Source organism: Elaeis guineensis, chromosome 8 (assembly GCF_000442705.2).
Source record: "Elaeis guineensis isolate ETL-2024a chromosome 8, EG11, whole genome shotgun sequence".
NCBI lineage: Eukaryota > Viridiplantae > Streptophyta > Magnoliopsida > Arecales > Arecaceae > Elaeis > Elaeis guineensis.
The window spans coordinates 115,841,449-115,868,680 of NC_026000.2; the positions used below are offsets into that span (position 1 = coordinate 115,841,449).

Genomic DNA, 27,232 nt, shown 5'->3' on the forward strand with positions numbered 1-27,232 from the left:
CATTTCAGTTAAGGTGGTATAATATTTATTCATATAATAGTTTTACAAACTATTCGTAAGAATCAAAAATTACAAGATCAAATTTATTAGTAATTTCTTATACATGGTCATGTCGAGCCTTTCAAGCTCTTCAATGTCCTTGATCATCGATCATGGATAAACTATCCATTACATATCTTATCCACTATGTGACTCTGATTATCTCACAGCTATTATAGATGAATCAGCATATCATTGACAGTCTACATGTTCTTATGCATATTTTTTATTTTATCAACTATGAAATTTAATTTATAGCACCTAACCTAATTGTCAATACCCAATCATTTATCAAGTATAGCTCATTGACTATGAATTAGACAAGCTGATGACATTAAGTTAACCTGGTCAAAACATGACTTAATTTCTAAAAGCTAAGAACTATTCTTAGATTTCTGAGCCAGAATATGTAATTGATTTCAGTTAAGTGGTTGATATCTAGGATTCGAGCTAAAGGATTGGAAGCTAAAGAATTGATCATAGAGAGTAAAGATTTAATAGATGATTATACTTATAATAATTTATTCTAGAAACTTTAAAAATAAATAAAAAGCTTTCACTAATTTTTTAAGTCTCTCACACTCCTCGGGTGGAGAAACAGAAATCCTAATGCAACAAAAGGTTCTAATAGTTGCTGCAGTTTCATTGATGTATGGCACCTCATGTAATAGTTATTGATGATACGTATACCAATACGTGAATAACTCTTTGTCCAGATACTTCTCTAAGTATGTTGCAGTGACTTGGTCTCCAAGTCCTGTGGCCTCACCTAACAGTTATTAGCACATTTCTTAGTTAAGTCTGACCCACCGTTCACCAGCGAGTGCAAAGCCATCATTGGATCCCTCACCTAATAGTTATTGGGTCCAACCTCATCTTTATCCTAGGACATCTAATGGCAATAAAGTGATTATACTTTTTCGATGCAACCGAACTATTGTAACCAGCCGAGAATTATCAATATCGAAAAAGGCACCTGCATCTCTGCAATGGTGGAAGACCAGTAGACTTAATATTGAGTGAGTAGATTTAGGTTCAGTTCTTTTCTAATTAGTCACATCGGGGAAGCAGATTCCATTGCCCCAATAAGTGCAGTGCCCAAATAATCTTGAATGAGCAATTAAGTAACCATAGATAACCATCTTGGCTATGAATCAGTAGTTAGTTTGATTTATTGTTGAAATTTGAATGTGAGGAAATTACTACTAGCAAGATTATGCCAGTGAGACCAAGTTATCATGTTGTAATACGTCCCAGTGCTATATTGCTCAAGTTTAGATAAAATTTTCTTGTTTTAGTTTCTACACCACATCCTTGCTTAAGATGACACAAAAGAGATGCATACTCATTTAGCCATATGATGGGATAAGAACATGTTAAGTGTAATAGGATTTTAGATGAATATCCCACAAGAACTAAGGCCAAAGTAATAGGCACCATATGAAAATTTTAGATCAAATCTAAATTTTTATGATTTTAAATCAAAAAAATTTTGATTAATCAAGATTAGATGTAGTTAGTTTTTTTATAACTTGCATCACATACAACAACACCTAAGATTTCAAGATCTAGGGTTTTGCAAGAAAGTAAGTTTTTCTTCTTTTACTTTCTTCTTCATAAGACCTCATAGTAGCACCCCTACATATTATGAAGAGCATCCCATTGAATGGAAAGAGAGGGTCATGTAACCTTACTTACTCCTATAATCGGACGACTTGGTGATTATCCAATCTGAGTACTTTGCTACTCAAAACATCTAATCTAAACAGATGATAATCAGATCTGAAAATAAACTTATTTAGATCTAATCTAAATTATAAATAATCAAATCTAACATCAAAAATTTAGATCTAAAGTTATATTAATTCATATCAAAATAATCTGACTTAAATACCAATTGAAGGAAATATGCAGTAGTACTATGCATGCGATTTTAAAATTTTTATGCAGCGAAAATAAAAAATTAAATAATTTAATCTCAATCACATGCATAATATCTAATATTAGACTACTACATCATGATCTATGATATAAAAAATATACACTTTAGATCTAAAAATAAAAATACATCGATCTCATCAATGCTGAAATTTAAGATCTAACTATTAGATCTAACATTGCGATCAGGATAAAATAGAAAATATTACCAAATAATTTTGATATTTATCTTTTTTGATCCAATAGTTAGAGAAGGTGTTTCTCAGGTTACTCATAGCCACACAAAGTCATCTGACCTCTATAAGAAAATTCACATGAAGACTGGCGCAGATCAAGGACTTAGAGGTGCTAGCCTGCAAGCAACTTTGACGGTTGATCTTTTTCTTTTTCTTCAAGCACCTTGGATACTCCAAAGGATGAAGAGATCTGGAGGAGGAAGATAGGAGGAAGAGAAGAGCTTTGAAAAAATAAAAATTAGTAAGGAAAAGGATGTATGATGCCAAGAAGAGGTGACCTCTTTTTATAGGCAAAGACTAGGATTTTTTATCCAAGAGAAGAGGGCCATAATCACCATGCCACAAACTAGATTTGGGCATCCAAAAAATTTAGAAAAAGCTCTACAATATGGAGAAGGATTTTGGTATCTCACACACCCAAGAACTCTCCAAGAAAATTAAAGAAAAAATTATTATGGCACCAACAACCTTCCTTGTATGAAATTTTTTTTTCTTATTTTCATTTTATCTCTAATTTGGATCGCATTCAAATTTGACAAGAAATAGGATTATGGGTCATCAATCATTGCCACCCACTCTTATTGGGTCTACTACTTTGATGCCAAAAAGGTCAAGCCAAATCTTATTTGACGTGGAGATATGGGTAAGGGTCCATGTGTGGCGCAAGGAGATAAGGATAGAGTCCAAGTTGACGAGGACTCTTCATTCTTAATCTGATTCTAATCCAAATCAAATTTAGATTGAACCTATTGATAGAAGTGAATCTAATTCAATTAAAAATCTAAATATCTCATTACATTCCTAACTCATTTAGGAATGAGCTGATTTTAAATTCTAATTGAATCAGGATCAAATTTTTTTTTGTAATCATGATTGATCATATCAAATCCAATCTGAGTCGAACTGAATCTAATTCAATTAGACTTGATCCAAAATTTTTTACTCAATCAAATTGAATCAATTACTAATTAATTCTTTATTAATATAGAGTCCTAGTCCCAGTGAAATTCTCCTCCAAAGTTCTAGTCTCAGTAGGACTCATCACCAGAGTTACAATCCAATTGGACTCTTCAGTTATTAGATATGATCAAATCTTCTAATGTATGTAACCTCATAGGTTTGAACTTAGGTTGGTAGCATAAGAATAACTTTCTATACCAATCGATGTAACCATCTAGCAATAGTGATCCGATAACTGGATAGGTCGAATTATTTCAAAGCAACCTTCTAGAACCTACTGGCGTATGGTTACCATATAATTCATCCCTTTGACCCAAATGCTCAAGGTGACCTAGGATTTAACTGTCAATCCTAATTTAGTCGATCATATTATATTTTAACCTTTCAAATTCATCTCATAGATTATCCTGATCAAGATTTTGTTAAATTGAAATATACTGATGCATATCTCCTATTAATTCATAGGGATCAATTTCATCTTGACTCACACACCGACTTGATAAGTACTTGACTACACCTAGTATCCTTTCGTCACTGAATTAGAAACTCAGATGGTTCAGTAATAAAGTACAATGAGTTACTTATAAATCACTGTGGTAGTTTCAGGTCTAAGGGACACTTATACCCATACCATTCATAAGCTATTCTTGACAACAGAGAACTCGACACATGATCACGTTCGATGTGAATGTACTCCTACATTCCATCTGCATGCCATAATAGTGTCTCCACACTCCTTGGTTAAGAGGACAACCAACTCATATGCTGCACAATGACCTATACTCGATATCGCTATTATCCTATTAATAGCATATCATTTGATCACGAATATTTTTAAGGACTTAACGATAAATCATCCTTTGTCAATTAATTATAGTCCTAAGGACTTCATTACAATACAGGAGTTCAAAAATGATCAATTTATAATAAAAATGCCAAATAACTTTTATTAATAAAAATTCATATATAATTTATAAAATGAGCACAATCGTCTAATGATTGATTTTCATATTTTCGAACAAGGGTATCATGCTAGAGACCGAATATATCAACATGAACAAAAGTAAATCAATATAACATATACCAAATGAGATGCAACAACAAGATTATGATTGATTAAGCATGATTATCAATCTAACAAGTGATATAGTATTATGTCATTTTGACAAATAAGAGATAGTGGGAGGACAATTGGCATCAACTACTAAAACCGTCAGAAGTGGAGTACAAAGGGCACCATCATTAGAGTGGGTAGTTTTTATTTTGTTTGTCTTCTAGTATAAATAAGTAAATTATACTCTTGAAGAATGATCCTTTTCCATATCAATGAATCAAATTTATCCTTAATTATATAATTCTTCAATTGTTGCTTTCGCTGCCTACCCATCATTTTTCAAATAATGATGTAATGGTAGCAAAAATTCTTAAAGTTTGAAGCACCTAGACCCATACTATTTGAATCATCTTCCTTCAATCATCCTCATTCTGGCCATTCCAACACTGATGGCACATCCATTCATCTATCCCTTATTGCTGCACTTATCAAATAAGCTTTTTGGCACATCCATCCCAAGGCAGTCAGAAAAGCATTAGGCTATGAACAAGTCTAGGTGTAGTCAAGCAAACCTTCAATCTCTAGCAAGATTTTGAGACTAATCATAAATAAAAAGATGACAAGATAATGCACCACATAATAATGTTGGTTCACTGTAGCATTGGTCATTATTTGTTGTAGGGGAGATAGCTTAACAAGTCAATCATTTTCTCTTGCTTGAGTAACTTCCTAGAACATACTTCATTTTCTCACCAAAATTTAAAAAAAATAAAAAACATAATTTGTCTTATCTAAAGAAAATATATATTATTTGATATTTATTATTATTATTGTCATTGTTATCGCTACTAGCGGTGCTACTACTATTATGACCAATAGCAGTTATGGTTAATGATATATTATTGCTATTATTAATATTATTATTTAATATTATTATTATCATATCTTTTAGAGAAAGAGAGATCCATCTACATTGTAATTATCTAGATCCTGATGCTTAGTGATGCACCCAAGATTCGAACCTTGGACCTTCCTTTACACTTTTTGATATTATTATTATTATTAGTATTATTCGATAGAGAGAGAATAAACTAGATGTGAAGTTTGATAGAAAATACTTTGGACCTTCCTTTACACTTTTTTATTTGAGTATCCAACTAATTACTATATATCCATATCTGTATAGACTTTTGTTTAATGGATATGGTTAGAAAATTATCCGTTTTGTATCTAAATATTAGATTCTATTTGCAATCATATTTAGCCCTACACAACTCTTATAAGCAATTATTACTGAATAAATCTGAATCGAATACTTTAGCCTCTATCGAACTGACCTAACACTGACCATATATCCGTTTAAAAGAATTTGCATTGATATCTATATAAGATGTACATAGATATGAATTTTAATATCAAATTGATATATGTATCCATACCTATATTTGTCAAAAAAAGAGAGATATGGATATGGTAACCTAATATCTGATCCATATCCTTTCTATTTTGGCCCCAGGTTGAGTAGACCTTTCCAAAACCTCTATTATATATGCTCTACGTTTTTAGAATTCAAAATGGATGGGTTATGATCACAAGGAATCAAGAAAATCTTTAGGCAATAATCAGAATATGGAATTTAACTTCATGAAGGATTGATGTAGGTTTTTTAGTTTATATAATATTTTCTCAAAAATAGACTAACAATTATATGAAAGTAAAATACACCAACAAAGAAGTGGAACAAAAACATACTTTCTTTAGAAAATATATTTCTCCTTAATCCACCTAAGCACCTTTTGTTTGGAAATTCTTGTTTTCATCCATGTATAAAGGAAATCATAAACAATCATATGCACATAAACTCTTCTCTTCAGGTATCATCCTCCATAGATGCCTAAAAAAAAAATCACATTCTTTTAGAAAGACGGCTTTCAAACATAGGCCACTTCTTATCTTTATTAACTTAAAAGAAAGCCAAAATGAGACTCAAACATCTTGATGTCTGTCTTTTTGTTATCATCAGAATTCAGCCATTTGGGTTTTTTGAGCCTTTTTGGTCTCTTGTATTGATGAAGAAAATTATGTGAAGCTTCCATGGAATTATTTTTTGAATATCTCCAATTAATTACAACACTTAATAAAAGACTAATATAAATCAGTCATCTAAGAAAATAGATAAGGAAAAAATAAACTAAAGAAGATAGAATACTTACATAGTTACATTGATTAAGAAACAAAACTAGCTAGTATGTGCTATTCCCCTCTAACAAGACTTGATCCCGTAAGCAAATCATAATTAGCTGCATTTTATACCACATAGCATTAGTCTTAACTCTTAGATCATGTGGGACAAAACCCATATTACTATTGTAAATATTCATATTGGAAATGAACATTGATCACCTCTTATTGAGGTTAAACATGAGAAATAGATTGATCCTATACTAGGGTAAAACGTTCCACTATTTGACTTAACTTTGTCCCCTGCTCTTTTTTATACTGTTTCTCTCCAAGTATATGCATGACATATAAGAAATAATTTGATCCCATTAATCCATCAATATGAGAAGAGAATTTAAAAACATGCTTTTTCTTAAGCTATACTCAACTCAATTGATAATTATCTTTGCACTACATTAATTCCTAACTCCAAAAATAAAAAATATCAATGGAAAAATAGGGGCAAACCCATAAAAGAGAGAAGAAAAGGAGAGAGGCTCAATTTGTCTTTCATCGATTGTAATATTTATTTCCCTTCCCCTCCATCCTCTTATGAACCCCGCCTAAAAGAATGGGTTATAGCAGTTGCCATGGAAGCCATTCAAACTATCCCACCATCAACTAGGATGGAATGAGGGTTTAATATTTTCATAACCCTAAGAATCTTCGAATTTAGGTTTTAGGTACAACCCCTAAGAGCCTGCAAATATATTAATCTCAGTATTAAAGACTAGAGTTTACCCATCAAGAATATGAGATTCTCCATTTTTACAACCTTTGCACAGAGTTGGAGATAAGCATCATCATCATCATCATCACCCCCTCTAAAATATTTAAAAATTAAGAAATCAGGGGAAAAAAATGAACAAAATAAAAGAGAAGCTAAAAAAATAGAAGAATTATCATCCAGGTGGTGGAGCCAGTAGTAGAGCAAGGGGCCACTAATTAAGGTTGTGAAGTTGATGGTAGAGAAGAAGAAGGAGGCCAACAAAGGTAACAAAGTTGGTGAAGATGGTCTGGATGAAAATAGAGATTAGGGAGGCAAAGCTGGTGGTGGACAAGGAAAAGCCCTCACACCTAAGGTTTTGGTGGTGGAGATGGTTTAGGTGATGGAGAGTGGGGGTAGGAAAGCTAGTGTTGGATTATGCACCTAAGATCTATGAGGCGGAGTGGATCATCGAGCAGAGAGGCAGTGGAGGTGGTGGAGATGGTTCAAGAGAAGAGGAGCAAGAGAGGAGATGTTGACGGCAAAAGGGTAATACAAAGCTGGTGGTAGAGAAAGAGTCACCACATAGGGTTTAGTGAAGTAGAGCCAGTGGAGGCCCTCACATAGGGTTATGGTAGTGGAGAAGAGTGGGATCCATGAAAACTGGCAAAGAGGAGTAGGGGACACGAAGAGCGTTGAAGGAGAGGAGGGTTCCGTAAGAAAGAGAGAAAAGCACATGGTGAATGAAGTGAGGGAGGCAAGGGGCATCAAAGGAGAGGAGAGTTCTTTGGGAGAGCAAAGGATGCACAGTGATGATAAGTGAGAGAGGTGAAGGGTAAAGAAGATAATGGGGCTCGATGAGGAAAAGCAAAGGGCATAAAGTAAAGTGATCAAGGGAGTGAAAATAATTTGTGAAGGATGCATAGCTTCACTTGGCAAAATCTGTTAGGAAACCCTGACTGCACCTGTCAGGAACTCTTGAATCTTCTGCGTATACCTGAGAAGATTTGCGATAGATTTGGACTCTCTGAAAGCAGCGAACACCAATCCATTACTAGGATCCATGATGGGGTGCCTCCCTCCTAAGGCTTGAGGGATACGCCCCCTTTCTCTAGGGTTTCTTCAAAGAACCTGGGCGACAACACTAGAGAAAGAAAGAAGAGAGATTGAGAGAGAAAAGATCTATATTTCTTTTGTTATAAAATCTTAACACAACCTATGTATATATATACATAGCCATTAGGTCCAACCAAAAATTCTCCTGACTGAACTTAATATATGAAAGTACTCACCGAGTCCATGTACACCCATATCTCACATGCTCTCATCTCTTGGACTTAATCCTAATCTAAACCTTGAGTTAGCCCCCTTAAGATCTATTAAATCAGGCCTTAAGATCCTAGGATAAAAATCCGATTCCAAACCCATGCAAAAATCTTCGCAATTGAGCCGACTCAGTCTCAAACTGAGTTGACTAATCTGACACTGAGTTGACTAATCTGAGACTGAGTCGACTCATCTACATACCGTGTTAGATTTTTCGAGAATCTACTTTCTGTTCTCTATGACTTGATCGATCCAATCTAAGTCTGAGTCAATTGAGTGCCCTGAATCTATTTTTTCTCTACAGTCTTCAATCTTGGCTCTGGTTCCTTGCTCCACCTTGTATCCTCAGATATCTGGAGCCCCAACCAAGCCCCTTGAAGTCCTCATCACCTAAACCTCATGTCTGTGGAGAGCTACGTACTGCATCCATCCCAGGATCACTCCTGTCCTAGCCCTAAGATCCAAACCAGATCCTAGTCTCCTAGAGCCAACACCCTGGCTCCTCCCATGGCCTTCCAAGGCTTGAAAGCACCACATCCACTCCTACAATCTCTACCTTGGTGTGCCCAAGCCTTGACAAATCTAACAATATTCTTCTGTACCTTTCACTGTTGCTGCATACCTTGATAGCCCATTTTGCAAACATCTTTGTCACCACCAACCCTCTTTAGCTTCTGCATGCCCTTAGAGACCCTTTGGGATGACCGCCTCCGTAGCTGAAGACCCTAGCTTACTCCTCGGCACCACCTTGAAAATTATAGACCTTCTTCTGCTAAGCAACTGCATCACCTATTCTAGACTTTTCTAGAGAAAACTGTAGTGTTCCTATATCAAAATTTGCTGTATATCCTAATATATTCTTCTTAGAACAACGCTGCTCTGAACTCATGCCAAATCTCTCTCCACCTGTGAAGCCACCACTATCTGTTGCTCTACCTAAATTCGAAGTCCATCTGATGCCATAGAAGATGACTCTATAACTGAGTCACCCCAGGTCAATCATCCAACATTGCACTGCTAGAACTGCTGTTGCACCTCGAACATTGCCACTGCCCCTTCAGACCCTCCACACTCTGCGGATCCCTCTGAAATCATCTCAGATACAACACACCCCATGGGCTCCTCTGAAACCCAAGAGCTCATCTAACTCTTCACATTTAGCGACTAAATCCTAGAAAAATCCATCCTAGCACTTTATCCTTTTTTGCCCTTGCACCAGCCGACGCTTCAACTTCATCGGGAGGAACTACAACTCAAATCCTACCTTGGGCTCAGACTCATCTATCTCATCCCGAGGCTCGCCATTGCCTCTTCATAAGTATTTGGATCCTCTCTTGTTGTAAATAGCCCTTTTGACATGATCTTCTCCAGAACCTCGATCCATGATGCCTGCAACCCCACTTAGATCCATGCAATGCGTCATCATCATTGGTGCTGGAATCTAACATCTATCCCTTCACCCCTTGGCTTTGAACCTGTGCAAAAATATCCTCCATCCATGGAGGCACCTCTGACTGATGCTCCATCTAAATCACAACTTCTCCTAATGCCCCTGAAGAAGATAAAACCTAATCCAAGATCAGCCGTCCAACTCTATCCTACTGGACCTCCATCGTTGTTGCACCATTTCGGACCTTCTGCACACCACGAACACCTACAAAACCTCCTAGAGGAACTCACCATCTATGTGAATCAACCATCTCCATCCCCCTAAGGCTTCACAAACCCTTGCTCTGATCGAACTACTGAATGCATCCCCGACTACTTCCCCACCTTTTTACATCCGAAGGCTGCAATCGCTTCTTAAGCTTTCCCTTGACTATTATCCCTTTGGTGAACTCTCCTAATCTACCAAATTTTCCCCACGTTGCCCTTCTCCCTAGAGATCCCCATCACCTAACTGCCATACATGCTGATCTTTCCGCCAAGACCGCCTCCAACCAAAGTTGGATCAGTAAATCATGCACCCAAACCTTTCACTCCAGGAAACATCCTTTTTCATCAATCCTCTTAGCCTCCACCTTTAACCTGCTGCTCCTGGTTGGCCAAACCACAGCAAAAATAAAAATAGATTTGAGACATACCATGGAATAGGTGTACATATTTCTGATTTCACCTTATATGACTTCTCCTTCGCTTTCATGCTCCATCAGGCTCTGATACCAATTGTTAGAAAATTCTGACTATACCTGTCAGAAAATCCTGGATCTTTTGCATGTACCTAAGGAGATCTGTGATAGATCTAGACTCTCTGAAGGTAGCAAACACCGATTCATTATCTGAATCTATAATGGGGCGCCTTCCTCCTAGGGCTTCAGGGAAGCGCCCCCTTTCTCTAGGGTTTCTTCAAGGAACCTGGGCAATACTAGGGAAAGAGAGAAGAGAGATTAAGGGAGAAAAGGTCTGTATTTATTTTGTTATAAAATTCTAATATAATCTATGTATATATATACATAGCCATTAGATCCAATCAAAAACTCTCTGACTGAACCCAATACATGAAAGTACTCATTGAGCCTATGTACATCTATGTCTCACATACTCTTATCTCTTGGACTTAATTGCAGTCTAAATCCTGAGTTAGCCCCCTTAAGACCTATTAAACTAGGCCTTAAGATCCTAGGATCAAAATTCAATCTAAAACTCATACAAAATTCCCTTGTAGTTCTGCCCGTGCAAGTAAGCCGACTCAAGTCTCAAATTGAATCGACTAATCTGGGACTTAGTCAACTCAGACTGAGACTGAGTCGACTCATCTGCATACCGTGCTAGATTTTTTGAGAACTTACTTTTTGTTCTCTACGACTTGATCAACCCAGTCTCAGTCTGAGTCGACCTAATGCCTTGAATCTCTGCTTTTTCTCTACAGTCTTCAGTCCTAGCTCTAGTTTCTTTCTCCATCTTTTATTTTCAGGTATTTGGAGCCCCAACCAAGCTTCTCAAAGTTCTCATCACCTAAACCTCAAGTCCATGAAGAGCTACGCATCGCCTCCACCCTAGGACCACTCCTGCTCTAGCCCTAGGACCCAAATCCGGTCCTAGTCTTTTAGAGCCAATACCCTGACTCCTTCTGTAGCCTCTCAAGGCTTAGGAGCACCACACCAACTCCTACAAAATCATGAGACAGTGAAAGAAAATTAGAGATGCATAGCTAGCTCGAGTGGTTAAGGGATGATAAAGTAAAAATTTAGGGATGCATGACTATAGATTTTTGCCCATAGAAACTCCAACTTCATATGCATAAGAAATTTTTTTTACTTTAGTAACAAGTTTTTCTTTTTTTTTTCTTAATTAATGGCTAGTTGGGTAGGTTTTGATGATTAATTTTCAAATACTAGTATTATCCTTATCCTTTTTGAATAATTACTCACAAACATTTAATTTTGAATAGCTAAATACCAACAATTATCTTCTTTAAAAACTACCGATTGCTATTTGATAATCAATTATTTATTTTATTAATATTTACTATTTATTTTGAATATTTTTATAAAATTATAAATAAATATTTTAAATGATTTATGTCATTAAATAAGAAAAAAAATCTTCCATGCCTCGTTCTGCTGCCAAAGTATCTCGATCTTTGAAATTTCACTCCAGCATATCAAGCCATTTATAACACATTAACAGTTCTATTTCTCTAAAGTCAACAGTCAAATTTATTTTGGTATCGGTTCCGATCCGCTCAGTGCTTGCAATGCCATACGTCCGCGGCAACGGTGGGATGGGAACTGTCGCCCTCCAGCCACCTTTTTTTTTTAATGTGTAAACCACGTGGGGCTGGCCATCCACCGAGCACCACGTGTTGACCCATCTACCCTTCTCTCCCAAGTCCCAACTTACCCGCTCCTATAAAGCCTCACCATCTCACCCCTTTCTTTCACCCACTTCTCTCCTCTGCCACCATTCCAAGTTCTTCTTCTTATATCATTTCTCTCCTCTTTGAGCTAAATTGTAGTTGAAGAAGCCATGTCGATGACCGTGGAAGAGATCCGTAAGGCTCAGAGGGCCGAGGGACCGGCGACGGTTCTCGCCATCGGCACCGCCACCCCTGCTAATGTCGTGTACCAGGCCGACTACCCCGATTACTATTTTCGAATCACCAACAGCGAGCATCTCGCCGACCTCAAGGAGAAATTTAAGAGAATGTGTAAGTCTATAGCTATATGCATGTCTATTTATGTTCAATAAGCTTGCATGGGGTGGAGGAAAAGTGATAAAGAGAGTTCACATTAAGTTCGATTTGAGTATTGAGTGACAGTCCATCCATTCAAGAAGTGAGTTTTTGGTGATATTAATAAAGATTAATGAGCTAAGACGCAGCACGTAGTGCCAAACTGGATAAGAAATGAGCTGAGCTCTTCCACAGCGAGAATGACCTTGGGCTTTTAGATTTACCAGCTTCTGAAAAAAGTTACACATCAGATAATTGGAATTTGCAGTCATGAAAGGTAATTTTATAATGGCTCCCTAATAAATGGATAAAGGATTGTTTTGCAGGAGTCCTCGTGTGTAATGCTAAACAGGCAAAGAAGAAAATGTCAACTTTTTCTGACCTACATTATTATAATAGGCTTCTAAATTAGAACATTAATTCATATAATTGTTATCATAACTGCAGCAATACTCTCTTAGTAGTGCATGCTCTTCAATGCTCTTCATTGTAATGGATTTTTTTTTTTTTTTTAATGAGAGAAAACTGAATATCACCAAAAAAATAAATAGAGAAAAATTTTGCATCCCTTAACTAGTTAGATTAAAATTCATGAACTAGTGCAATATATAATTACTGAAACTGCAACAACCGATCTATGGCAGGTGACAAGTCAATGATCCACAAGCGCTACATGCACCTTACAGAGGAGATCCTGAAGGAGAATCCTAACATGTGTGCATACATGGCTCCATCACTGGATGCCCGACAGGATCTGGTGGTCGTCGAGGTCCCGAAGCTTGGCAAGGAGGCAGCTACCAAGGCCATCAAGGAGTGGGGCCAACCCAAGTCCCGGATCACCCACCTCATCTTCTGCACTACCAGTGGCGTTGACATGCCCGGGGCCGACTACCAGCTTACCAAGCTGCTCGGCCTTCGCCCCTCCATCAACCGCTTCATGATGTACCAACAGGGTTGCTTTGCCGGTGGCACTGTGCTCCGCCTTGCAAAGGATCTTGCTGAGAACAATCGTGGTGCTCGTGTTCTTGTTGTTTGCTCCGAGATCACTGCTGTCACCTTCCGAGGCCCTTCCGAGTCCCACCTTGACAGCCTTGTTGGTCAGGCGCTCTTCGGTGATGGTGCTGCAGCCCTGATTGTCGGCGCCGACCCCGATCTAGCCATCGAACGACCGCTTTTCCAACTTATCTCAGCTAGCCAGACCATCCTCCCTGACTCTGAAGGAGCCATCGATGGCCACTTGAGAGAAGTGGGGCTTACCTTCCACCTACTGAAGGATGTGCCTGGGCTGATATCGAAGAACATCGAGAAGAGTTTGGTTCAGGCTCTACGGCCAATTGGGATCGATGACTGGAACTCTATTTTCTGGGTGGCGCACCCAGGAGGACCGGCAATACTAGATCAGGTGGAGGAGAAGGTGGGGCTCAAGAAAGAGAAGATGAGGGCAACAAGGGAGGTGCTGAAGGAATATGGGAACATGTCGAGTGCTTGTGTGCTATTTATACTCGATGAGATGAGGAGGAGATCGGTGGAGGAAGGGTTGGCGACGACCGGCGAGGGGTTGGAGTGGGGAGTACTCTTTGGGTTCGGGCCGGGGCTCACGGTCGAGACTGTGGTGCTGCACAGCATGCCCATTGCTTCCCGTTGAGCTCTCTAAGCTCTACCTGTGCCTTAATGAATGGTTCTAACTGTGACCCTCTGCACTTCTGCATGGTCTAGTGGATGATTTCTATGTTTCATTTTACAATTGATATTTTAATATTATGTTTTGGTGGGACAAAAAGAGTGTTAAGCTCTAATTGTTTTAAGAAGTATGAAATTTGATGAGATTTGTTAAAATACAAGTGGTATTCTATTGCTATATCTTGTGTACTATTTTTCTCTATATTAATACTATTTTGAAGGACTTACCCTCCCTATAGTGTCAAGTGAAGCCAAGGAGAATAAAGTATCTGAGATGATTGTACTAGCTTAATGGTTTTTGCTCGTGTAATGGTTTTCTTAGCTTTCCTTTTCTAGACCTCTAAATGGGTAATGATCAACACAAATGGCATATGATATAGAAAGATGATGCTAGTGAGACAAAGTTATCATGCCGCATTACATTCTAGTGACATGTTGCTCAACTTCAGATTGAATTTTCTTTTTCTAGTATTTATACTACATCCTTGCTCAAGATGACACATGGGAGATGTATGTGCATTTAGCCATGTGTTGGGGTAAGAACATAGCAGGTGTAAGAAGGATTTTAGGCAAAAATCCTCCAAGAGCTAAGGACGAAGTAATGGGCACCGTATGGAAGCTGATCAGGCCGATCGGAGGGTATCATGCTAGAGACCGAATGTACAGAAATGAATAAGAGTAAATTAATATAAGATATACCAAATTGAGATGCAGCAACAAGATTATGATTGATTAAGCATGATTATCGGTCTGACAGGTGATATAGTATTATATTGTTCTGACAAATAAGAGATAGTGAGAGGACAATTGGCATCAATTACTAAAACCATCAGAAGTAGAGTACAAAGGGCACCATCATTAGAGTGGGTAGTTTTTATTTTATTTGTCTGCTAATATAAATAAGTAAATTATACTCTAAAAAAATGATCATTTTCCATATCAATGAATCAAATTTATCCTTAATTATAGATTTTTTCAATTGTTGCTTTCACTGCCTACCCATCATTTTTCAAATAGTGATGTAATGGTAGCGAAAATTCTTAAAGTTCAAAGCACCTAAACCCATACTATTTGAATCATCTTCTTTCAATCATCCTCATTCCGACCATTCCAACACTGATGGCATGTCCATACATCTATCCCTTATTGTTGGACTTATCAAAAAAACTTTCTGGCACATCCATCCCAAGGTAGTCAAAAAGCCTTGGGCTATGAACAAGTCTAGATTTAGTCAAGCATACCTTCCATCTCTAGCAAAATTTTGAGACTAATCATAAATAAGAGGATGACAAAATAATGGACCACATAATAATGTTGGTTCACTGTAGCATTGGTCATTATTTGTTGTAGGGGAGATAGTTTAACAAATCAATCATTTTCTCTTGCTTGACTAACTTCCTAGAACACACTTCTTTTCCTCACCAAAATTAAAAAAAGAATAAAAAACTTCATTTGTCTTGTCTAAAGTAAAATATTATTTGATATTTATTATTATTGTTGTCATTGTTATTGCTACTAACGGTGCTACTACTATTATGAGCAATAGCAGTTATGGTTAATGGTGTATTATTACTATTATTAATAATATTATTTAATATTATTATCATATCTTTCAGAGAAAGAGAGATCGATCTACATTGTAATTATCTAGATCCTGATACTTAGTAATACACCCAAGATTCGAACCTTGGACCTTCCTTTACATTTTTTGATATTATTATTATTATTAGTATCATTGGTGTTAGTATTGTTTGATAGAGAGAGAGTAAACTAGATGTGAAGTTTGATAGAAAATATCTATCCAATCTATATTCAAATCTACCCAAGTGTAGATATAAATTTCAGTATCAAACTAATTACTATATATCCATATCTCTATAGACTTTTGTTTAAGGGATATGGTTAGAAAATTATCCATTTCATATCTAAATATCATATTCTATTTGTAATTACATTTAGCCCTACACAACTCTTATGAGCAATTATTACTAAATAAATCTGAACCAGATACTTCAGCCTACATCAAACTGACCCAACACTGACTATATATCTGTTTAAAACAATTTGCATTGATATCTATATAAGATGTACATGGATATGAATTTTAATATCAAATTGATATATGTATCCATACCTATATTTGTCAAATAAAGAGAGATATGGATATGGATAACTTGATATCTGATCCATATCTCATCTATTTTGGCCCCAGGTTGAGTAGACCTTTCCAAAACCTCTATTAAATATGCTCTATTTTTTAGAATTCAAAAAGGATGGGTTATGATCTCGAGGAATCAAGAAAATCTTTAAGCAATAATCATGATATGGAATTTAACTTCATGAAGGATTGCTGTAGTTTTTTTAGTTTACATAATATTTTCTCAAAAATAGACTAACAATTATATGAAAGTAAAGTACACCAACAAAGAAGTGGAACAAAAACATACTTTCTTTAGAAAATATATTTCTCCTTAATCCACATAAGCACCCTTTGTTTGGAAATTCCTGTTTTCATCCATGTATAAAGGAAATCACAAACAATCATATGCACATAAACTCCTCTTTTCTTCGGGTATCCTCCTCCATAGCTGCCTAAAAAGATCACATTCTTTTAGAAAGGCGGCTTTCAAACATAGTCTACTTTTTATCTTTATTAACTTAAAAGTAAGCCAAAATGAGATTTAAACATCTTGATGTCTGGCTTCTTGTTATTGTCAGAATTTGACCATTTTGATTTTTTGAGCCTTTTTGGTCTCTTATATTGATGAAGGAAATCATGTGAAGCTTCCATGGAATTATTTTTTGAATATCTCCAATTAATTACAACACTTAAATAAAAGACTAATATAAATCAGTCATCTAAGAAAATAGATAAGGAAAAAATAAACTAAAGAAGATAGAATACTTACATAGTTACATTGATTAAGAAACAAAACTAGCTAGTATGTGCTATTCCCCTCTAATAAGACTGGATCCTGTAAGAAAATCGTAACTAGCTGCATTTTATACCATATAGCATTAGTCTTAACTCTTAGATCATGGGGGAAAAAATCCATATTATTATTGTAAATATTTATATTGGAAATGAACATTAATCACCTCTTATTGAGGTTAAACATGAGAAATAGATTGATCCTACACTAGGGTGAAATGTTCCATTGTTTGACTTCCTTTTGTCCCCTACTCTTTTGTACACTGTTTCCTCCAAGTACATGCATGACATATGAGAAATAATTTGATCCCATTAATCCATCAATATAAGAAGAGAATTTAAAGACATGTTTTTTCTTAAGCTATACTCAACTCAATTGACAATTATCCTTGCACTACATTAAATATTCCTAACTCCAAATATAGAAAATATCAATGGAAAAATAGGGGAAAACACATAAAACTGAGAAAAGAAAAGGAGAGAGGCTCATTTTGTCTTTCATCTACCGTAATATTTATTTCTCTTCTCCTCCACCCTCTTATGAACTCTGCCTAAAGGAATAGGCTGTAGTAGTTGCCATGGAAGCCATTCAAACTACCCCACCATCAACTAGGATGGAATGAGGGTTTAATGTTTCTATAACCCTAAGAATCTATGGATTTAGATTTTAGGTACAACCCTAAGATCCTGCAAATATATTAATCTCAGTATTAAGGACTAGAGTTTGCCCATGAAGAATATAAGATTCTCCATTCTTACAACCTTTGCATAGGGTTGGAAATAAGCATCATCATCATCATCATCATCGTCACCTCTAAAATATTTAAAAATTGAAAAATCAGGGGAAAAGAATAAATAAAATAAAAGAAAAACTAAAAAAATAGAAGAATTATCATCTAGGTAGTGGAGCTAGTAGCAGAGCAAGGGGCCACTAATTAAGGTTGTGAAGCCAATGGTGGAGAAGGAGAAGGAGGCCAAAAAAGATAACAACGGTCGTGAAGATGGACAAGGAGAAGGAGGCCAACAAAGATAACAACGGTCCGAATGAAAAAGGAGATTGGGGAGATAAAGCTAGTGGTGGACAAGGAGAAGCCCTCAAACCTAGGGTTTTGGTGGTGGAGATGGTTTAGATGAAGGAGAGTGGGGGTAGGAAAGCTAGTGTTGGATTATGTACCTAAAATTCTATGAGGCAGAGTGGATCGTGGAGCTGAGAGGCAGTGGAGGTGGTGGAGATGGTTCAAGAGAAGTTGAGAAAGAGAGGAGATATTGATGGTAAAAGAATAACATAAAGCCAGCAGTAGAGAAAGAGTCACCATATAGTGTTTAGTGAGGTGGAGCCTGTGGAGGTCCTCACATAGGGTTATGGTAGTGGAGAAAAGTAGGATCCATAAAGATTGACAAAGAGGAGTAGGGGATACAAAGAGTATTGAAGGAGAGGAGGGCTCCGTAGGAAAGAGAGAAGAGTGCATGGTGAATGAAGTGAGGGAGGCAAAGGGCATTAAAGGAGAGGAGAGTTCTTTGGGAGAGTGAAGGATGCACAGTAATGATAAGTGGAAGAGGTGAAGGGTGAAGAAGATAATAGACCCGGTGAGGAAAAGCAAAGAGCATAAAGTAAAAGAAAATGATCAACGGAGTGAATAATTTGTGAAGGATGTGTAGCTTCAATTGGCAAAAGCATGGGAGAGCGAAAGAAAATTAAGGGTACATAACTAGCTTGAGTGGTTAAGGGGTGATAAAGTAAAAATTTAGAGACGCATGACTATAATTTTGGCATAGAAAATCCAACTTCGTAAGCATTAGAGAAATTTTTGACCTTAGCAATAAGTTTTTTTTTTATTTTCTTAATTAATAGCTAGTTGGGTAGGTTTTGGTTTCTAAGCGCTAAGTATTATCCTTATCCTTTTTGAATAATTACTCACCGACATTTAATTTTTAATGGCCAAATACCAACAATTATCTACTTTAAAACCTACAAATTGCTATTTGATAATCAATTATTTATTTCATTAATATTTTCTATTTATTTTGAATATTTTTATAAAATTATAAATAAATATTTTAAATAATTTATACCATTAAATATGAAAAAAAAAAATCTTCTATGCACCATTCTGCTGGCAAAGTATCTTGATCTTTGAAATTTCACTCCAGCACATCAAGTCATTCATGCCACATTAACACTACGATCCCTCCAAAGTCAACAGTCAAATTTATTTTGGAATCGGTTCCGGTCCGCTCGGTGCTTGCAACGTCATACGTCCCCGGCAATGATGGGATGGGATCTCTCACATCAAATATTAACACTTCAGCTCATTTTTTTACGTGTAAAACCACGTGGGGCTGGCCATCCACCGAGCACCACGTGTTGACCATCTACCCTTCTCTCCTGAGTCCCAGCCTACCCGCTCCTATAAGGCCTCACCATCTCACCCCGTACTTTCACCCGCTTCTCTCCTCTCCCACCATTCCAAGTTCTTCTTATATCATTTCTCTCCTCTTTGAGCTAAATTTTCGTTGAAGAAGCCATGTCGATGACCGTGGAGGAGATCCGTAAGGCTCAGAGGGCCGAGGGACCGGCAACGGTGCTCGCCATCGGCACCGCGACCCCTGCTAATGTCGTGTACCAGGCCGACTACCCCGACTACTATTTTCGAATCACCAATAGCGAGCATCTCGCTGACCTCTAGGAGAAATTTAAGAGAATGTGTAGGTCTATGGCTATATGCATGCCTATTTATGTTCAATAAGCTTGCATGGGTGGAGGAAAAGTGATAAAGGGAGTGCACATTAAGTTCGATTTGAGTGTACATTGAGTGGGAGTCCATCCTTTCAAGAAGTGCGTTTTTGGTGATATAAATAAAGATTAAGCTAAGAAACAGAATGTAATGCCAAACTGGATAAGCAAAGAGCTGAGCTGCTCCACAGCGCGAATGACCTTGGGCTATTAGCTTTATTAGCTTCTGAAAAATTTACACGTCAGATAATTGGAATTTGTAGTCATGATAGGTAATTTTACTGGCTCGCTAATAAATGGACAAAGGATTGCTTTGCCAGTCATAATGTGTAATGCTAAAAGACAAGGGAGAAAATGTCAACTTTTTCTGACTTACCATATTATAATAGGCTTGAAAATCAGAACATGCATATAATTGTTATCATAACTGCAGCCATACTCGCAAAGTAGTCCATGCTCTTCAATGTTCTTCCTTGTAACAGAATTTAAAAAAAATAAATATTATTGAAACCGCAACAATTGATCTATGGTAGGTGACAATCAATGATCCGCTAGCGCTGCATGCACCTTATCGAGGAGATTCTGAAGGAGAATCCCAACATGTATACATATATGGCTCCATCACTGGATGCCCGACAGGACTTGGTGGTCGTCGAGGTCTCAAAGCTCGGCAAGGAAGCAGCCGCTAAGGCTATCAAGGAGTGGGGCCAGTCCAAGTCTCGGATCACCCACCTCATCTTCTGCACCACCAGCGGCATCGACATGCCCGGGGCCGACTACCAGCTCACCACGCTGCTTGGTCTCCGCCCCTCCGTCAACTGCTTCATGATGTATCAACAGGGATGCTTTACCGGTGGCACCATGCTTCGCCTTGCAAAGGACTTTGCCGAGAACAACCGCGGCACTCGTGTTCTTGTTGTCTGCTCCAAGATCACTGCTGTCACCTTCCGAGGCCCTTCCGATCCCACCTTGATAGTCTTGTTGGTCAGACGCTCTTTGGTGATGGTGCTGCGGTCCTGATCGTCGGCGCCGATCCTGATCTAGCCATCGAACAACCGCTCTTTCAACTCAACTCAGCTAGCCAGACCATCCTCCCTGATTCTGAAGGCGCCATCGATGGCCACTTGAGAGAAGTGGGGCTTACCTTCCACTATTGAAGGATGTGCCCGGGCTAATATCGAAGAACATCGAGAAGAGTTTGGTTCAAGCTTTGGGACCAATTGGGATTGATGATTGGAACTCTATTTTCTGGGTGGCACACCCAGGAGGACCGGCAATACTAGACTAGGTAGAGGAGAAGGTGGGGCTCAAGAAAGAGAAGATGAGGGCAACAAGGGAGGTGCTGAAGGAATATGGGAACATGTCGAGTGCTTGTGTGTTGTTTATACTCGGCGAGATGAGGAGGAGGTCGGCGAAGGAAGGGTTGGCGATGACCGACGAGGGGCTGCAGTGGGGAGTGCTCTTTGGATTCAGTCAGGACTCACGGTTGAGACTGTGGTGCTGCATAGCATGCCTATTGTTTCCCGCTAAGCACTCTAAGCTCTACCTATTACTCAATAAATGGTCCTAACTATGACCCTATGCACTTCTGCATGGTCTAATGGATGATTTCTGTGTTTCATTCTAAAGTTGGTATTTTAATATTATCTTTTGGTGGGACAAAGAGAGTATTACGCTCTAATTGTTTTAAGAAGTATGAAATTTTATGAGATTTGTTAAAGCCCAAGTTGTATTCAATTGCTGTTCTAATGTTTTTCTCTGTATTTACTGGTTTTTGCTCATGCGTAATGGTTGCTTTTTTAGCTTTCCTTTTCTACACTTCCAATTGAGTATTGATCCACAAAATTGGCAAACCTTGTAAAAACATAAAAATTTGTCATTCCTGCTATATATATATATATATATTTATATATATATATATTATATATATCCTTGTAGAATTTGCAATATATTCTTACAAGACAGGACACGTAAAATCAATCTCAAAATTCTACTGGATAAAGGCTAGCTAGTAGCCTTGTCTGCTGATTTGTTTAATCTTGAAATGTGTCCAAACTAACAGATACTTTTACGGACCAAGAAAACCCACAGATCCTATTTAATTTGACTGATCAAAACAAGAGAAGGTTATGTTTTCCTTTTTAATTTTGGTGGAAAAACAAGAGAAGGTTTTGGATCTTTGAAACAAACATGGTTCCGCTGCCTTTAACTTTTGTGGATCAATCACATCTGCCCTATAGAATTCTTCAACATATTTTCCGTACAAAGTTTTTAGATTTTTTTTCCCTAATTTTTATGGATTTATACAGAATCATCTTAATATATGTTTTTTTTGCAGGGCCAACCTCATCGTTTTTGAATTTCCAGTTTAGTCCCTATCTTTCCTCTTTTTGTATGTATGATGGTCATTATATTTTTAAAGGAACATCCACATAAACCCTTATTGTGAATTTCTGCCATCTCTCTTAAACTAATCATGGTTAAATATAAATAGAAAATTTTCAAATTCCTACAATACCTTCTAAACCCTTAGAATCTTTCTAGTTTCCTCTCTTGAAGACCCATGCGAGCGTGTATTTAGTCCTATATTGATTATTGGCTGAAAAGATCTTGGGTACTTATATAAGACCAAAAAATCCAATTAATATTTTCCACCTAGTCTTTTTGAGTAAAATTATGAGTTGCTATAAATAATATCAAAGTCAATCCAACATATAATTTGTGTGGACTAGGAGATACTACAGTATGTGGGTTCATTGGAGTTGACCATCAACCGATCGTAGTATTTATAAATGGATGCATGGATTTGGATTCTTAGCCTAGTAAAGATGTCAAAGCTTAAATGTAGGATTATGTGAAAACCCATGCGGCATGTATTTAATGCTACATCAATTATTCTATGAGAAGATCTTGGATACTTATATAAGGCCAAAAAACTCATTAAGTACCTTTTGGCTAGCCTTTTTAAGTGAGCCCTAGATTGTTACACCTCCCATGCTCTTCTCGTGCAAAAACCATAGATCTTCTTCTCCTTTATCACAAGTTTGATTTCATTGTGTCAAACTGGTCATCACTCAAGAATTATCCTATTTCTCCTTGCTACCACAAAAAATTAGAAGAAATAGAACCTATTTCAAATTTCCTTTCAATGTTTCTCATTCTTAATTCCTCTTCCCACATCTACATCAATATGGAATTTGAGAATGGCATTTTGCAAGTTGAAATCTTAGAAGAAAGGTAAGATTAATTTTTTTATTTTTAATAAACTATGTAGCTCAAAAGTTTCAAATGTTATTTTAAGGTTAGCATACAATAATACAACGCTAGTTTGAGGTTTCACCAAAGGCATATAAAATATATCGTAAGAAAGTTGAATGCAAAAGACATATATTAGATGAAAGTATTGCTTATAAATTTTGGAGATGGAAAATTTGCCTACTCGGTTTTATCAATTTGTAAATTCTTCCTCAGCTAGTTAAAAGAAGCTCAAACAATTGAGTTAATACACCGGCCACATTAAGACTGATGCTTATCCATCTTGTGGTAAATTCACTATTCCCTGAACAACTCGATGAATACGGAACCAAGAAGATGACCATTCACTATACGCCGAATTCGAAAGCAAAAACATCTGGCCATCGACAACAAAGCACTTTCTTTTTCTTTTCAACCTGCTAAAAACTTGAACAGAATCGAGGTTTTGATTATTTAAGCTGCCTAAAAATTTATGTTGGCAGCATCTTCGCCCAATATCAAGGATCCATAATTTGAGAAATTTTGAATTTTGAATTTTCATACTACCAACAATTTACATAATCACATGCCATCCAATTGTTACATAAGCTACTAAGAAATTTTCATGATCACAAAGTCATCATTGCTTTTGAACTTTAGCTTGAAGAGTATCCTAATTAACCAATCAGTCCCTGATAGAATTTCATACCAACCTGTGAGAAAAGAAATGACTTTTCCCTAATTATATATTTTATATATGTTATTACAAAAATTGAACAAAAAATTAGTATAGTTTATAAGCTTGAAGCCTATACCATGATCAGCTCTACACTAGCTAGAATGCATCCTAAGAATAGATGCAGCTGCATGATTATTGGGTTGTGAATAGAGAAACATCAAATGCATATGCATTGTATGGAAAGCCATGCAAACCGTAGTGAATGCCTATCACCTCGTTAGCAATGTATATGTACATGTATTCCTCTGACCTCTATGTATTATTTGATGATTGTGATTTAGAAGGAAACAAAAAAACTGTTTAAAACATTGAAAGGCCGCTCTTTGAAGTGTTTCTTCAGAAAGTGGTACATCATTTATCTCCGATCACAAAATATATCATGTATGTCGCAGGTATAAACTAGAACGTCAATAAAACGTACATAACAAAATTTATATTTACTATTACTTTATAAATCATAACTATAATTTTGGGAAGCATTGAATGGTGTGGACGTTGAGAGCCAACTTTCCTGACCTCTCCTACTTATGCAGCCCTCGGTCCTAATCATCGTGTTCAAGTGATTGCGGTCAATTCCACATAGCTGACGGCAAAGCAATACAAGAAACCTTGTACCAGAGAGATGGTGAAGCAGTCAATTTTCTCATTTCTGGGTTGTTAAAACTTTGTCGAATTTGGAATCGCATCAACGAATAAACCATGTGATGAATGACCAGCCTTTCTATGCTGGCCAGATTGGTAAGGTATGGCCATGCTAGAATTTTAGCTACCTGAGCTTCGGAGCACCAACCCCTTGACGTGTTCAAAGACAAGGAGTTCGTTAAGCCACAAATGGGTGCATGGTACTTTGAACATAAGTGGAAGCGTCTTATGACCCACCTATGTTGTTCTATTTTGACCTTCGGAGGCCACGTCCCAGTAGGCTCTCACCAACCAATTCGCGGCCAAGACGTCTCACGTGATAGTGAAAGCAAATCAAAGGGCGTGCCAACCCCTACTAGAATAATGGTAGGTTTGATCAACTTCTGATCTTGGAAAATTCTATGTTCCGGTGTGTGCATCAACATATTTCTATGTTTTGATGGAAAATTATATTTTGCACTACATGGACCAGCATGGTCATACACACCACCAATCACCAAGGTGCATTTCTATAGACCAATCATTAAGATAAGAGCATGATAATGGAACCCACAGGAATGCATCTTGATGTTTAGTGGCATGCATAGCTACATTGGTGCATGCACTGCATGATATAGTTTTTTATTTTGATATGTCTATGCTTGACAAGTTGTACAAGCTAGGGGAATCTGGTTCGATCTCGGACTCATCAAGCTATGTAGTCATCCAATGCAAATGTGAATCCTTGGATCTGAAATGAACTTTGAGCATCTAATGAAAATATTTGACCTTCGTAAAATTCAATAAACTAAATTTGTACATTTTTAACAAAAAAAAAAAAAATCATAGGAGTATCCTAATAATCTTGGGTGAGTTGAATAATTAAATCACCTAAAATTTTGTATGCATTTTGAGATTGACAAGGAGCCAACAACACCGGAAAATTAACTAATTAGAAGAGGATTGGGCACTGTATTTCATCATAACAATGTTTTGGTTTGGAAATTTCACATTGAGTATGCCTTATGTTAGCTAAAAAACTTTTGAAAGGTAAGCATAATTAAGAAACAGTTATCTTGCCAAACGTACTTGTACTAAGTATAACTATTCAGAAAAAAGTTATTAAATTGTTATAGGCATATATTGAGATATGGGTCATTGGAGGAAGCCACTTTTTGCTAATTGGGACACTTTGGCTTAAGACCGAGGTGACCTAAACCACATCATAAGTTCAGCTTAGAGGGAGATAATACAAGCCAACGACCTCAAGTGATAGCCAACCCTATTACCAATTGAATGCCGATCTAGTAGATACTGACTCCAGCTCATTGGAGATTGACCGGATATTGGATAATGCTGCCTCAAGGATTGTGACCTTTTATGCATTCAACTGGCCTTGAATTTAAACTAAGGCCGCACCTAGGTGCTATGCTAACTTCAAGCGACCAGCCATCTCAATAATGGGGTTAAGTCATTCGAATCTCCCAATAGTTTTCGGAATGTGGATAACTGGTACCCAAACTAACAACCATGATTTATAGGTTAATGTGTAGATTTTCTATCATAATGGTTTATCCAATTAAGGTCTATCAACCTATAATATTAGGATCTATTGGCCTATTGATTTAGACATAATAATCTACAGCTTCATCTTTATATAACAAAGAGGTAATTAGAGGACCCTCAGGTAAGCAAGCAGCATACCCACAGAGAACAATACCCACATACTTTTGCACTCTCATCTATTCCCTTCTTTGTTCCTTGTTCTTAAGCTCCAGCTAAATTAAGTATCGGAGGATCCTCCAGCATAGTACCTCTAGTACGTATGAACTTCCATTGCAGGTTTTCCTAAGAGGAAGCGCCTCATCAACCTGATCCAAGCTTCACATCAGTGGGTGACCGATGTTGGTCCAGAGACATGCAGTAGCAGACTGATGCAAAAGGAAGGGCCCTTGTCTCCCACTTTTTGAAAGAAGGAAGAAGATAATGAGAACTTGGATGCAGGACACTTCTACTGCCTCCTATCACTAGTCGTCTTGATGGAGCCAATGGAACTCCAAACCACTAGTGGTGGATCCAACTCCACCTACCATGACAGCAGACCCGCAATAGTTTAATGTCCTGATCCAGCAGGTCCAGACACTTAACATCACTATCCAACAACTCCAGCAAACTGCAGAAAGGCAAAACCAGCAAGATCCGGCTGCTCCATCGTAATGCAGCCACCGACCCCAACCCAAGAGTTTGGAGAGGACCCTATAGCACTCTCATCATTCGAACTTCACCATCCATCAATCTCTCTCACCTCGATGAAGCTCAGAGAGAGTGGATCGATAGTGTCGAACCTCTAAATCTTTGGGAGGAGACACAATTTCAAGTATTCTCAATGCCCAAGGAGATGTCACCATGAGGATGATCTTGAGCAGAAGGTTCAAGAGATCATGTTGAGGCTCGAGTTGTACCAAGAAGGAGATTGGAAGTACAATGACCCCCTTAGCTTCAACATGCACGCATCTTTCTTTTAAAGAATATTGGAGGAATCGATTCCATCTCGGTTCAAGATGCCGTCGGTGGAACCTTTTAATAGATCCTCGGATCTATTGGTCCATCTTGAGGGCTATCGGGACCTCATGATGTTA

At 37.3% G+C, this 27,232-nt stretch overlaps 1 protein-coding gene and 1 pseudogene across 1 annotated transcript; both read left to right on the forward strand.

The window, feature by feature from the left end:
* The first annotated feature begins 12,372 nt into the window (after positions 1 to 12,372).
* Positions 12,373 to 14,511, forward strand: LOC105034617 (chalcone synthase 3). The gene is made up of 2 exons (XM_010909832.4): positions 12,373 to 12,629; positions 13,298 to 14,511. Exons 1-2 carry the CDS (start codon positions 12,449 to 12,451, stop codon positions 14,296 to 14,298), a joined length of 1,182 nt encoding a protein of 393 aa, XP_010908134.1. The 5' UTR covers positions 12,373 to 12,448; the 3' UTR covers positions 14,299 to 14,511.
* Positions 14,512 to 19,732: 5,221 nt separating this feature from the next.
* On the forward strand, positions 19,733 to 21,529 carry LOC105034619 (chalcone synthase 3-like; annotated as a pseudogene).
* The last annotated feature ends 5,703 nt before the right edge of the window (positions 21,530 to 27,232 follow it).

Bases quoted from the DNA above. Each gene is read 5' to 3' on its own strand.
- LOC105034617 (XM_010909832.4), top strand. From the start codon at position 12,449: ATGTCGATGACCGTGGAAGAGATCCGTAAGGCTCAGAGGGCCGAGGGA. The intron at 12,630-13,297 runs GTAAGTCTATAG...GATCTATGGCAG, and splicing joins GGAGAAATTTAAGAGAATGT to GTGACAAGTCAATGATCCAC.